This window comes from Piliocolobus tephrosceles, chromosome 6 (genome assembly GCF_002776525.5).
Source record: "Piliocolobus tephrosceles isolate RC106 chromosome 6, ASM277652v3, whole genome shotgun sequence".
In the NCBI taxonomy this organism is placed as follows: Eukaryota; Metazoa; Chordata; class Mammalia; order Primates; family Cercopithecidae; genus Piliocolobus; species Piliocolobus tephrosceles.
In genome coordinates, this window is record NC_045439.1 from 88,112,425 (window position 1) to 88,124,573 (window position 12,149).

The 12,149-nt window shown below is 51.2% G+C and overlaps 1 protein-coding gene across 1 annotated transcript in view; it reads right to left on the bottom strand.

Annotated features, from left to right (window-relative positions):
* The window catches only part of TBC1D2B (TBC1 domain family member 2B), an 83,395-nt gene that overhangs the window by 3,464 nt on the left and 67,782 nt on the right, over window positions 1–12,149 (bottom strand). The window contains exons 10-12 of the mRNA XM_026449629.2: window positions 11,575–11,692; window positions 5,587–5,772; window positions 3,895–4,016 (exon numbers count right to left, since the gene is read on the bottom strand). Coding sequence (XP_026305414.1) covers window positions 3,895–4,016; window positions 5,587–5,772; window positions 11,575–11,692 — 426 coding nt within the window. The remainder of the gene's footprint in view (window positions 1–3,894; window positions 4,017–5,586; window positions 5,773–11,574; window positions 11,693–12,149) is intronic.

Below are 12,149 nucleotides of genomic sequence, written 5' to 3' on the forward strand. Positions count from 1 at the left end.
AGCAGGTGGCCTGACGCAGGGTGGGAAGAGTGCTGGCCAGGCTAGGGGTCTGACGTAGGGGACGAGGCCCACCTTCCGCAGAGAGGTGACAAGGAACAATGGCCCAGCCAGGGGCAGGTTCAGAATGATGGCCTGGACTCCAGCTCTGCCACATGCTTGCTGTGTGACTGAAATCACCCCCTTTTCTGGCCTCTGATTCCTCATCTGCACACTGGGGATAACAGTAGTGCCACCTCCTAGGGTGTGGGATTACTCAAGTTCCCACACATAAGCGCTGAGTGCCCAGCACTTGCATGGTGATGACGGGTGCAGGTGTGTATGCCTCCTCAGGCAGGCACGAGGCCTGGCACTGGGCATGAGTCTGGGACGTCTGTGTCCCAGGACTGATTGACTGGGAATGAACACAGGCCCAGGCAGTCCCGGCGATGACTGTCAGAGCCAGTTGGCAATGTGACAAGGGTCCAGATGCAGTCTACAGAGAAACGTGCAGCTCGTGGGTTTCACATTATCCCCAGGTCAAGGCTCCAATTTACAATAAAAATGTTAAGGTTGTGATCACTTGCTCCTAACCACTGGTCAGTGGCTTAATAAAAATAAAACCAAAAGCTGTCTTGAGGCCTGGCTATGGATTTGTAGCACTAAGGGGTCAGCCACGCTGGTCTCTGGGGATCACAAAATAAGCCAGTTCCTCCAACACGGGGCCACCATCTTCCCCTCTCTGGATTCTGCCAGACCTCAGACGCTCTGCATCCAGCAACAGGGGCTCGTTCCTTTCCTGTCGACCAAAGGCCCAACAGACTCACCAGCCCCAGGAAAAGCTGTGATGAAACAGAAATGCCCCGAAGGACTTCCTGCCTGTCCCCAGTGGAGCAGGCCATTTGCTCCTGCTGCCGTCAGCCGCCTGCGTTCCTGTCAACCCACGGCGCACACGAGGGCGCAGCCTTCTGTGTTTCCAAACCCCGCTGCCTGGACATGCTTAACTCTCGTCCAGAGGCTCAAGGTCAGAAAGGCCAGCTTTATTTAAATTCCGAATTCCCCAGCGTGTGTTCTAGAACATGGGAGCACCAGAGAACAAGGAATGCCTGAGCACAGGGGTCCCCGCATGTGGATTTCTCAGGTTCCGCCTCCTGCCTGGCTCTGTGGACCGGGCTGCCAGCCCCACCAGGCGGGAGGAGGCTTCATGTGAACGGGGCACGGGATCCCCACTCACCAGCACTTTCTCCCCCATAGCTGGCAGCCCACAGCCCCCACAAACCCCAAACCTAGGGCGCCCACCCCTCCTGTGCTGCAGAACATGAGCCCGAAGTGTAATTCTTCATTTGCTCCTCAGTCAGGAGCTGACAGAGGCCTCTGAGCCCAGGCTGGCACCCGGGAAGCCAGACCCCACCTCTGCCTCAGGCCTGGAAGATTCCTCTGGGAGATGAGAAGGCGCCCCATGGTCAGCTAAATTTTGGAGACGATGCTCAGCACCTTGAAAGGCTCCCAGAAGTCCTGCTGCAGAGTCTGGTTCAATCCTGTTTAATCCCCGTCTCCTGAATGCAGCTGACCACACAACTCCCTCCCTGTGTTTCTGAAGGCCACTCACTGTGCTGCAGGACTGGCCTCCTTGCAACCTCTAGTCTGGGGAGCTCATTAAAACACTGAGGCTGCAGCCCATAAGCGGGTTATGGGCCCCTGCAGTCTTCATAACACTGGGGAGCCTGTCACTGTGGCCTGGCACTCCTTAAAGCACCTGCTGGTCTGGCGACCCGGCTTTCTTTTTTTTTTTTTCTTTTTTATTATACTTTAAGTTCTAGGGTACATATGCATAACGTGCAGGTTTGTTACATATGTATATCTGTGCCATGTTGGTGTGCTGCACCCATCAACTCGTCAGCACCCATCAATTCATCATTTATATCAGGTATAACTCCCCAATGCAATCCCTCCCCCCTCCCCCCTCCCCATGATAGGCCCCAGTGTGTGATGTTCCCCTTTCCGAGTCCAAGTGAACTCATTGTTCAGTTCCCACCTATGAGTGAGAACATGCGGTGTTTGGTTTTCTCTTCTTGTGATAGTTTGCTAAGAATGATGGTTTCCAGCTGCATCCATGTCCCTACAAAGGACGCAAACTCATCCTTTTTTATGGCTGCATAGTATTCCATGGTGTATATGTGCCACATTTTCTTAATCCAGTCTGTCACTGATGGACATTTGGGTTGATTCCAAGTCTTTGCTATTGTGAATAGTGCCGCAATAAACATACGTGTGCATGTGTCTTTGTAGTAGAATAATTTATAATCCTTTGGGTATATACCCAGTAGTGGGATAGCTGGGTCATATGGTACATCTAGTTCTAGATCCTTGAGGAATTGCCATACTGTTTTCCATAATGGTTGAACTAGTTTACAATCCCACCAACAGTGTAAAAGTGTTCCTATTTCTCCACATCCTCTGCAACACCTGTTGTTTCCTGATTTTTTTAATGATTGCCATTCTAACTGGTAGCAAGCTGCAGGGGAGACTGTACTGCGAGCCACTCACAAGGAGGTGCTGCAGGACCATGCAAGGTCTAGCAGTGTTGGTGCCAGGGAAGGGGCGGGCACTCGCCAGAGCCATGCACACTCGCCTCTGCTCCTCCCGGCAGCGCCTGGGACCCAGGGCAGAACTGAGGGCAGCGGCGCTCCTGACACAGCCCTAGCTGTCGGCATGGGTGAGCTCACTCCGTGTCACTCTCAGGAATCCTGACCCAACACGAGATGAACAGAAACTCTCAAGGCTCACCCCAGGACTCAGAATCAAACTTTCTCCAGCAAATATGATTCCAATATCCTTTCTAATTTGGCAGAAATCATGGCACTGTTGTTGGTGCTATTAGTAGGCCTGAAACTTACAAACCCACTCCCCAATAAAAGACCCTGAAAATAGCAACAACCTCCAGGAGGCCTAGCATGGCCTCAGCCAGCACCTCAGCTCCCATTGTCAGAATCAGCTGTCAGGGTCAGAGCAGCCAACAGCTGTGATCCAGGGGACATACAGACGAAGGTGGCCCAGAACAGGCAATGACTGTGTGGCCAGGGAGGATTCCTGAATACTTGGCCTCCCAGGCCAGAAACTCAGGGGTCCTCCAAGTCAAATTCCTCCCTCCCTCTTTTCAATCCACCCTCCTTCTCCACTTGTGGGACCACCTCTCCCCAGGTCACCACCTCTCTCCCTAGAGCCCTCTAACAGTCACCAGTCCTGCCCCAATCTGACCTGTTTGTCTCTTGCCTAACCCTGCAATACTTCCTAGCGCCCAGGATGAAGCCTCAAGTCCTGAGCAAAGTCTGCAAACACCCTGACAGCCCAGCTCTGCTATGGCCCAGCCACATTGGTACCAGCCGGGCTGAGCTGCCTCCACACTTCCCCAGACACACTTGCCCCACAGTTCTGCGCCACCGCTCCTGAAGGACCCTGCCCCCATACTGTTTCCTTGCTGCCCCTTGGCCAGCTTACTCAGCCTTTCTCCGGCCTGGGCTCCCTCTACCACAGCATGGATCAAATGATGCACAACAGTGTCCCCAGCAAGGTCTTCTAAGACAGGCCTTACTCTCCATCCGTCATCCTCAGTGTGCAGCACAGGCCCTACCACGCAGCAGGTACTCAGTAAATGCTTTCTAGACAAATGAAACTATTGCTGTTGGTTGTCGGGATCTGTGTTTGTAGGCTAAAGGACAGAATCCTCATCTCAGTTCCTCCTACATAAGGCTACTTGGGGCTCACACCCCTTACTCTTTCCTTTCCCTGGAAAGCAATGCCCCCTCCCACACTGTACACCTGGGATGGCTCCGAGTTGGAAGACAGCAAGGACAGGCACAGGAGGCAGGGGCCAGGCTTCCTGCTCTCCTTGACATCTGAGAACTCCCCAGGACTCACCTAGCATCAAGGATAGTGCGAGTGAAGTAGCGGAGATACTTAAATATAGACATGGAATCTTGCAATTTCAAAATCTCCTCTTCCTTGTACTTAAAAAGTGCCAGAGCAAAACGGAAAATAACCTGTGGAATAAACAGAGAAATCTGTTAGCGGAAAAACCCTGTGGGTCCAGGCACGAGGCTGGAGTCCAGGGGGGTGCCGGCCCCACTGCGGACAGGGGGACATGGCTTGCATGGTCCCCAACCTGGGGAAAGACAATTGACCTGAGGGGCAATCTTCCCTGACTAGGACAAGACTCCTTTATTACAGGAAAATAAACTCTGGTGGGTTTTCAACAACACATCAGCCCAAACCAAAAATCTTCTTATAGGAGATCTTTGTGGAATCCTTTCATATTCCGAGAACACTTCTAGTCAATAAAGCATAAGGAACAAGCATAAGAAATCATTTTAAAATAAAACCAAAACCAAAGTTTTCTGATTCTGAAACTCTTAGAAAGTCCCACCTACAGAGGCTGTTTCCATCTCAACTAGTGTACTTTTGAAGATAGGGAAGGAGATTTTTTAACATTTTATTTTTATTTTTTATTTATTTTTTTTGAGATAGAGTCTTGCTCTGCCACCCAGGCTGGAATGCAGCGGCGCAATCTCAGCTCACTGCAACCTCTGCCTCCCAGGTTCAAGTGATCCTCCTGCCTCAGCCTCCTGAGTAGCTGGGACTACAGGGGCCCGGCACCACACCCGGCTATTTTTGTATTTTGAGTAGAGGCGGGGTATTACCATGTTAGTCACGATGGTCTCCATCTCCTGACCTTATGATGCACCTGCCTCGCCTCCCAAAGTTCTGGGATTACAAGTGTCAGCTACTGCACCTGGCCCTTTTTTTTTTTTTAAATTTGTGTTTGGGGTACATTAGAGGTTAGAGGGAATGGACTCCTGGTAGTCTTGCGAGTTCAAGCAGCTTTGGAACAAATTGCTTTTCCCATATCTAAGGGCCTGTGCCAACCTGTACTTTCTCTTATTTAGTTTGTTTTCCGGGTCTTGCTATGTTGCCCAGGCTAGACTTTAACTCCTGGGCTCAAATGATCCTCCTACCTCAGCCTCCCAAATAGCTGAGACAATTGGCACATGCCACTGTGCCCAGCTAAGGTATAGAATAAATTGAGAAGAGTAACTAGAAGACTAAGGGGGCCTCTACTCCACTACATATACCTGTTTATACAATTAGGGTTTAATATGTAAATGTATTCCTTATTCAAAAACTGATTTTTAAAAAAACATACAACAGAGTGGGTGGGAGGCTCATGGGCAGTAAGGCTCTGAAGTTGGCTCCCCCTCGTTAGTCCCCCTAATCCCCTGCTTATTAGATCTCTGGGCCTCCATCTCCTCCTCCATATGATGGGGTAACACCACCAGACATTTGACAGATGGTGAGGCTCAGGCTCCAACTGTAAGTCACAGCTCCCAGCGCCTATCTCAGGGCTTGATGTGGGTTGGATGTTTCTGATACATGAACAAATGACTGTGGTTTACTGATACCCTGGACCCAGCTCTAGTCAGGCCATGCTGAGATCCCGTGGGCACCGTGGTAATCCTCACAAGTTCCAGGCAAGACAGCCACTCTACCGCCACCAACGCTGCTGACGGTTGTCAAGCATGTATATCTGAAAATAGCTGAGCTGAGCTAACCCACCTTTGGTCCTTCATAAAGGAAAGAGTCCCATATTTTAAAGAGGATGTCACTAACGACACTATCAACAAACACCACCAGAAACCAGTTGAAAGTGATGAGGGTGTAGTCAACTTTGTACAGTTCAAAGTGGCCATGCAACCGAGGCAGCTTCTCACTCATGAGGTCTCTGAACACCCGCTGGTCCACCTGGAGAGGGAACAAAGGGGAGAAGTGTATGGGGCCTGCCAGGTCACCGGGTAAGCAGACAAACAGACACACAACCTGAGAGCCTGGGGGTGGATCCCACATGACAGCAGCACAACTGTTCCAAATGTGCCATGGAGTCCATCACCGAGCCAGACTACCATGTTCCAGCAGCGCTGACCTTGTGTGCTGCAGGTACACACTCAGTGTCTGCTAAACACATGCTTTCCACAGGGCATGGGAGTGGGGGTGTCTGTGACCTGAAACCAACTCTTGCACTCAAAATGCCCTGGGAAATAGGCCACTGCAAGGAGCAGGTGGGACAGTCAGCCTTGCCAATCCACATGTAACTACAGGAGATGTTGACACAAAGGGCCAAAAACTGGAATCCTTGGCAGATGGGAGTCTTGAGTCAAAGAGGAAGCAGCATCACCACATCTGTTCAACAAACATTGCTGGGCTCTTTGTGCAGTGGGGGTGGCAAGGACTCTAGCATCACATGGACCTGAGTCTGAATCTCAGCTCTGCCACTTACTAGCTGGGTGGCTTTTAGTAAATTATGGCCTAACTGGCTCTGTGCCTCATCTGGAAAATGGTTAATTACCTCTCTCTTACTGGACTACGTGAGGATTAAATGAGGCTTATATAAACTACCCATCGCACGACAGACAAGCAATACCTGGTTACCGCCACTCTGTGTCAGGCATGGGGCCAGCGCTGGGCAGAGCAAGAATAAGGTTCAACCCTGACCTCAAGGAGTTAAAAGATGACAGGGGAAGGCCAGACACATGGACCAACCTAACCATGGCCAGGCCCTGGTAACGATGTGTTCATACAGCCCTGTGGAACCACGGACAGGGCCCGGCCAAGCCCTGAGGAGAAACCGTTCCTACAGCCAGAGTTCAGGCTTCCAGGCAGGAGGGCTGGGAGGTGGGGCATCACAGCCAGGCAGAAGCTGGTCACACACACCCCTGAATCACACTGAGGAGTCAAGACACTATCCTGTCAGCCAGGGGCTTTCCTAGCCTTTGTCTATGACTCACAAAAAAACATGCATCTTCAACCATCACCCAGTCCACGTGAACCAGTGCGCATGTGTACAAAACAGAAAGAAATGTTTCACAAAACAATACTTAACCTCACACAGCGGACTACACTTTGATGCTTTTAATTCTAATCAATTGGATTTGATGGGAAAAAGATAAAAATAAAAACCTAGTACCAACCTACTAAAACAATTTCTCTATCCACAGTGTAAAAAACGATAGTCATCCCTTGGTGTATACACAAAAAGCTAGCCCTCCATATAAGAGGGTTTCACATCCTGTGAATACTGTATTTTCAGTCTGTGTTTGGTTGAAAAAATCCACATGTAAGTGGACCCATGCAGTTCAAACCCATGTTATTCAAGGGTCAACTGTACGTACTTTCCCATACTTCATGCCCAGTCAGGAGCTGCCTTTAGGGAGGTGTAAAGTGGCAAGGGAGACGGACAGCTCACTGTTAAGACCAGCTGACGATGACGTGATTCATTCAGCCTGGAGGATCCAGCTGAAGACGTCCGAGAGGGAGGGGCATATCAGCTGGCCCTGACGTGGGAGGAGATCCTTGTACACATCTCTTCTCCGAACTAGGAGGCAGACTGTGCCTCACTCTTCAGGCTGCCCGGGTGCTTGGTGGAGGGCTAGTGTGGAGCAGGCTGCCAGGGAACGCTTGCTCTGGCCTCTGTTCAAGTTTCCTTCTCCACTGAGCTCTGGAGGACATGGAATGACTGTGTCATTCATCTCTGTGTCCTCAGCACCTAGCAAGGTCCTGGCACAGAACATGCACTCAATGAATGGAAAAGCTGACAAGCATGTGGACTGCAGCAGCAGTGGACACGGGGCTCAGGCACTTGATTCTGGCAGGAGGCAGTTTGACAGTGATTGGCAAAGCCCAGTGCTGAGGGTCGACAGCACACACAAAGCTATCCGCATTTTAAGAGCCACCTTACACAATGGCCATCGATAAGCAGGAGGATAATTAAACATGTTCTAGCACCCACCTGATGGAATATCAGGCCACTAAATAGGATGGGTACACAGTATAAAATGACATGGGAAAATGCTCATGCTATAATGTGAACCAGCCAGGATACAGTGTGCTCTCAATTTGGATACCTATATGAACTAGGGGAAAAAAAGCAAAAGGAAATACATCAAAATGCTAACCATGGTTCTCCAGTTGGTAGGATAACAGGTAATTTTCATTTTCCTCTTAACATCTTTCTACATTGCCTGACTTCTCTTTAGTGAGCATCTATTACTTGTATAGTCGGGGGGTGGGGTGGTAGGGAGAAGTCTCCTTAGAATTTACATTTATGTTTACGTGACAATGTGATGCAAATTTTATCTTAAATCCAGAAATTTAAAATAAGTCTTTCCCTATAACAATACTACCAACTTTTATTGAGTTTTTACAATGTTCTGAGCATTACATTCAACTTTTTTTTTTTTTTTTTGAGACAGAGTCTTGCTCTGTTGCTCAGGCTGGAGTGCAGTGGCGCGATCTTGGCTCACTGCAAGCTCCGCCGCCCGGGTTCACACCATTCTCCTGCCTCAGCCTCCCGCGTAGCTGGGACTACAGGCGCCTGCCACCTCACCCGGCTAGCTTTTTTTTTGTATTTCTTAGTAGAGACGGGGTTTCACCGTGTTAGCCAGGATGGTCTCGATCTCCCGACCTCGTGATCCGCCCGTCTCGGCCTCCCAAAGTGCTGGGATTACAGGCTTGAGCCACCGCGCCCAGCCTACATTCAACTTTTTTTAATGCATCATCTGAATTCAACCTCAAATAATCTGTGTGAGGGGGTATTACTCTCATCTTACATATGGGGCAACTGAGGCACAGAGCTGTTAAGTGATGTGTCCAAGCTCCACAGCTCATAGGAGGTAGGGCCTGGGTTGTGACCTACTACATGTGACCCTCCACCCAAGTTCCTAACCAAGGTGCTTGGCCACACTTCAGTGGAATTAAGAAAGATCAATGCTTCATTTTTCTTACTCTGAAACACTGAGTCACCTGATATTTTAAATTTGAATCTTTGAAAGCTATTAGCTTTCAGGTGCCCACGAACACACAAAACTTTCTTTACTGACCCTCTAATCCCACCCGACTGATGACTGCATCTTCCTGTTGCTGTTCATTTCCTATACACCAATGCAACAGAACAATACATTTCTTGGGTAATTAGCAAGTGAAGTGATCACAGGCAGAACAGATGCGCTTCTCCTGGGATCCACTGACATCTGCGAAACTGGGACAGGGACCTGAAGGGGGCAGCTGTGGTGAAAGTCCACCCTCTGGGAAGGCCAGAGCTCTGACTCTCTTGCCACCTTCCTGTGATGTTCTAGGCACTGGGCAGAGACGGGCAAGCTTAGGCCCAGAGCTGCAGAGGCCTGAGTTCAAACCCCAGCTCAGCCTCTCAGCAGTGGCACCTCAGGCAAATTGCTTATTAGTGTCTTCGGCTCCCAGTTTTCTCCCAAGTCAAATAGGAAGACTGATGCTCAAGCGTGCAGGGCTCTGTGCAGCTGTATAGCTGCTGGCACGGGGCCAGGGCTCAGTAAAGGCCAGCTCCCCTTCCCCGGTCAAAGAGTAGCTCATTAAGTTCAAACATTTACTGTGTGGGGTGCCAGGCACAGAGGAAAAGGAAAAAGAAAGAAAAAGGAAAGATCGGGCCATGGCCCTCAGGTACCACTGACTAGCTGGAGGACAAGCAGGCACACAAGGATGATCCAATCAGGTGGCTGCTGTCCCAGAGGCCTGCACCGGAGCAGCGGGAATAGCAGCAGGGCCCCGTGCCTGCCTTGGGGCAGGGAGGACCATTCACAGAAGAGATGGTCTGTGTGCTAAGGCTGCACAGGAGCTTCCTAGGGAGATGAGCAACGGGATGTTGTTCCAGTAGAGGGATTACGTAGGAAAGTACCCAGGGGATGGGCATGCCCAGAGAACATATGTCCCATCAGCGGGCAGGAAGGAGGGCTCTGGCGGCATTCGAAGGCATCTTTACCCTGAGGAGCCCCAGACAACAGCAGCAGAGGGATGAGACTGAATGCCTGAGTGAGACACAGGTTAAACTGGAGCAGTGGGCGAGTGGCAGCAGGAAGAAAGGAAAGAGGCAACTGCCGTGATGGAGAGGGGACGGTGGTCCCACTGTGGTGAGACGGACAAAAAGGGGACACAGATGTAAGCTTCCAGGCAGGTGGCAGCACTAGAAATGGTGACGACAGGGATACAGGGGAAGGAGGCAGGAGTCCAGGATGGCTTGAGTTTCCAGCCTGGGGAGCTAGAGAGGTGAGGAGCACAGGCGGAAATAGGAGGCAATAATGATGACCCTCCCTCCAAAGGCAGAAATGCAAATGCAAAGAACACTCGCTCAGCGTCCAACCAGGAAAACGGAAGTCCCTCTAAATATGTGTCACTGAGTGAATGTCATCCAGGGGCTGGCCACACCGTTGAGAGAAAAGCTGAGAAGCCAAACAGCTGACGGTGAGGCAGCCCAGAGTTACAGCAAGGGCAGAAAGCCACCCTGCGGGGAGCAATGAAGGGAGCTGGTAGGGTCAGCTGTTGGTACAGAGGAAACACCGAACAGGAGCTGGGCACAGAGGAGACAAAGCCACCTTCAGAGACAGTGCCCGAGATGGGGAGAGGGAAAACCCCTTCAGTCCCTCCTGTCACCCTTCAGTCTCCTGCCAGCACCTCTCGCTGGCCTGCGGGGCCAGGCCTTGTGACACTGAGTGATGCAGGAGAAGGGCAAGGAGAGGCTGTGAGCAGGTAGGCCAGGTGGGGGCACAGACCTGGAGAAGAGACGAGAGACAGAGTAGGCACACACGGGCACAGTGGCTAAGATAGAAGCTGCCTGAGGCTGGGCCACATGCAAAGGGCCGGCTTATGGGGAAGCCAGTGCTGGCAGCAGCCCCCGCTCAGCCTAGGGATGATGCAAGGGTCAAGGATCTGGTCCAGGGTCAGGACCATCCCAAGCAAAGACAGAAACACTGGGCTCTCCCAGCCCTTATCACCCTGCTCTGGCCCCTGGCATCAGACTCCAGGTGTGGACGGCATGAAATGCACCACTCAGACCCCCACTGTGGGAGGTGACTGCAGGCTCTGCTGCTGCCCCTCTGGTGCATCACCACATTCATTTCCAGCAGCAGGGCACAGGTGCAGCAGGGGCACGAATGCAGCCCATCTGTGTAGGTGGGTACCTTGGTCACTGCCCTTGGCTTGAGAGTTCCCCACTGGCCCTGCCCAGACTTCCTCAGGACTTCATGGTGGTCACTGCACAGGGTCTGGGACTCTTCTCCCCATCCTCCTCCCTTCCTGGGACTGGAGCTTCTCTGTCCCTTGTCCTCCACAGGGGTTCCCCCAGGCCAAAGTCTCTGGTTTGTCTCAACCCAGCCCGACATCTGTTTCTTGAGAGCCTGAGCTAACACACCAGTCACCCAAGCACGCCTGGATTGTGACTCAGCCCGCTGGTAGGCCTGTGTCCAGGGAAGAGAGCGCAGAGCAGTGAACACAATGTTAGGCCTGCAGGACGGGTCTGTCTCTTGCTGGTTCGCAGGGGGCTGAATGAACCCACCTCAGCCTCAGTCACAAACAGCAGGCCATGACTGGGGACAGCCTCTGAGACGTGGCCTGCTGTCTTCAGGCATCAGTCTCTGAAGTCACGTACACAAAGCAACCCCCGACCCCGACCACAGGTTTAATTCAGGTCACATTTCAGCTGCAATTCTCAAAGTGATGACTGAAACACAGAATTTTCAGAACTACCTGGGATCCTAAAAGAGTCTTTGTATAATAGTCTCGGGGCATGAAAACTTCCACTATGGTAACGAGACACCAGAAAGCATCTTCTTGTTCCAGGTACAGGAGGGCCACTGCCACCAACCTACAAGCAAAGGGAGGACAAGATGAGAGCCCAGGCACAGGCAGCTGCTACCACAGTCTCCACAGAGACCATCTGCTTTAAGCCACTTTTTCTCCCACGGCCAAAACTATTTCTAGTTCTTCAATAAAGAATAATAAGGACCTGGCTTAATGGCTCACGCCTATTATCCCAGCACTCTGGGCAGCCAAGACAGGAAGATCACTTGAGGCCAGGAGTTTAAGACCAGCCTGGGCAACATAGCAAGACCCCATTTCTAAAAAAACAAAAAACAAAAATCAGCCAAGAGTAGTGACACACACCTATAATCCTAGCTACCCAGGAGTCTGAGGCAGGAGGATCACTTGAGCCCAGGAGGTGAAGGCTACAGTGAGTGACGATCACACCACTGCACTCCAGCCTGTGCAACAGAATGAGACCTTGTCTCATTAAAAAAAAAAAAGCGGGGGGGGGGGGGGGG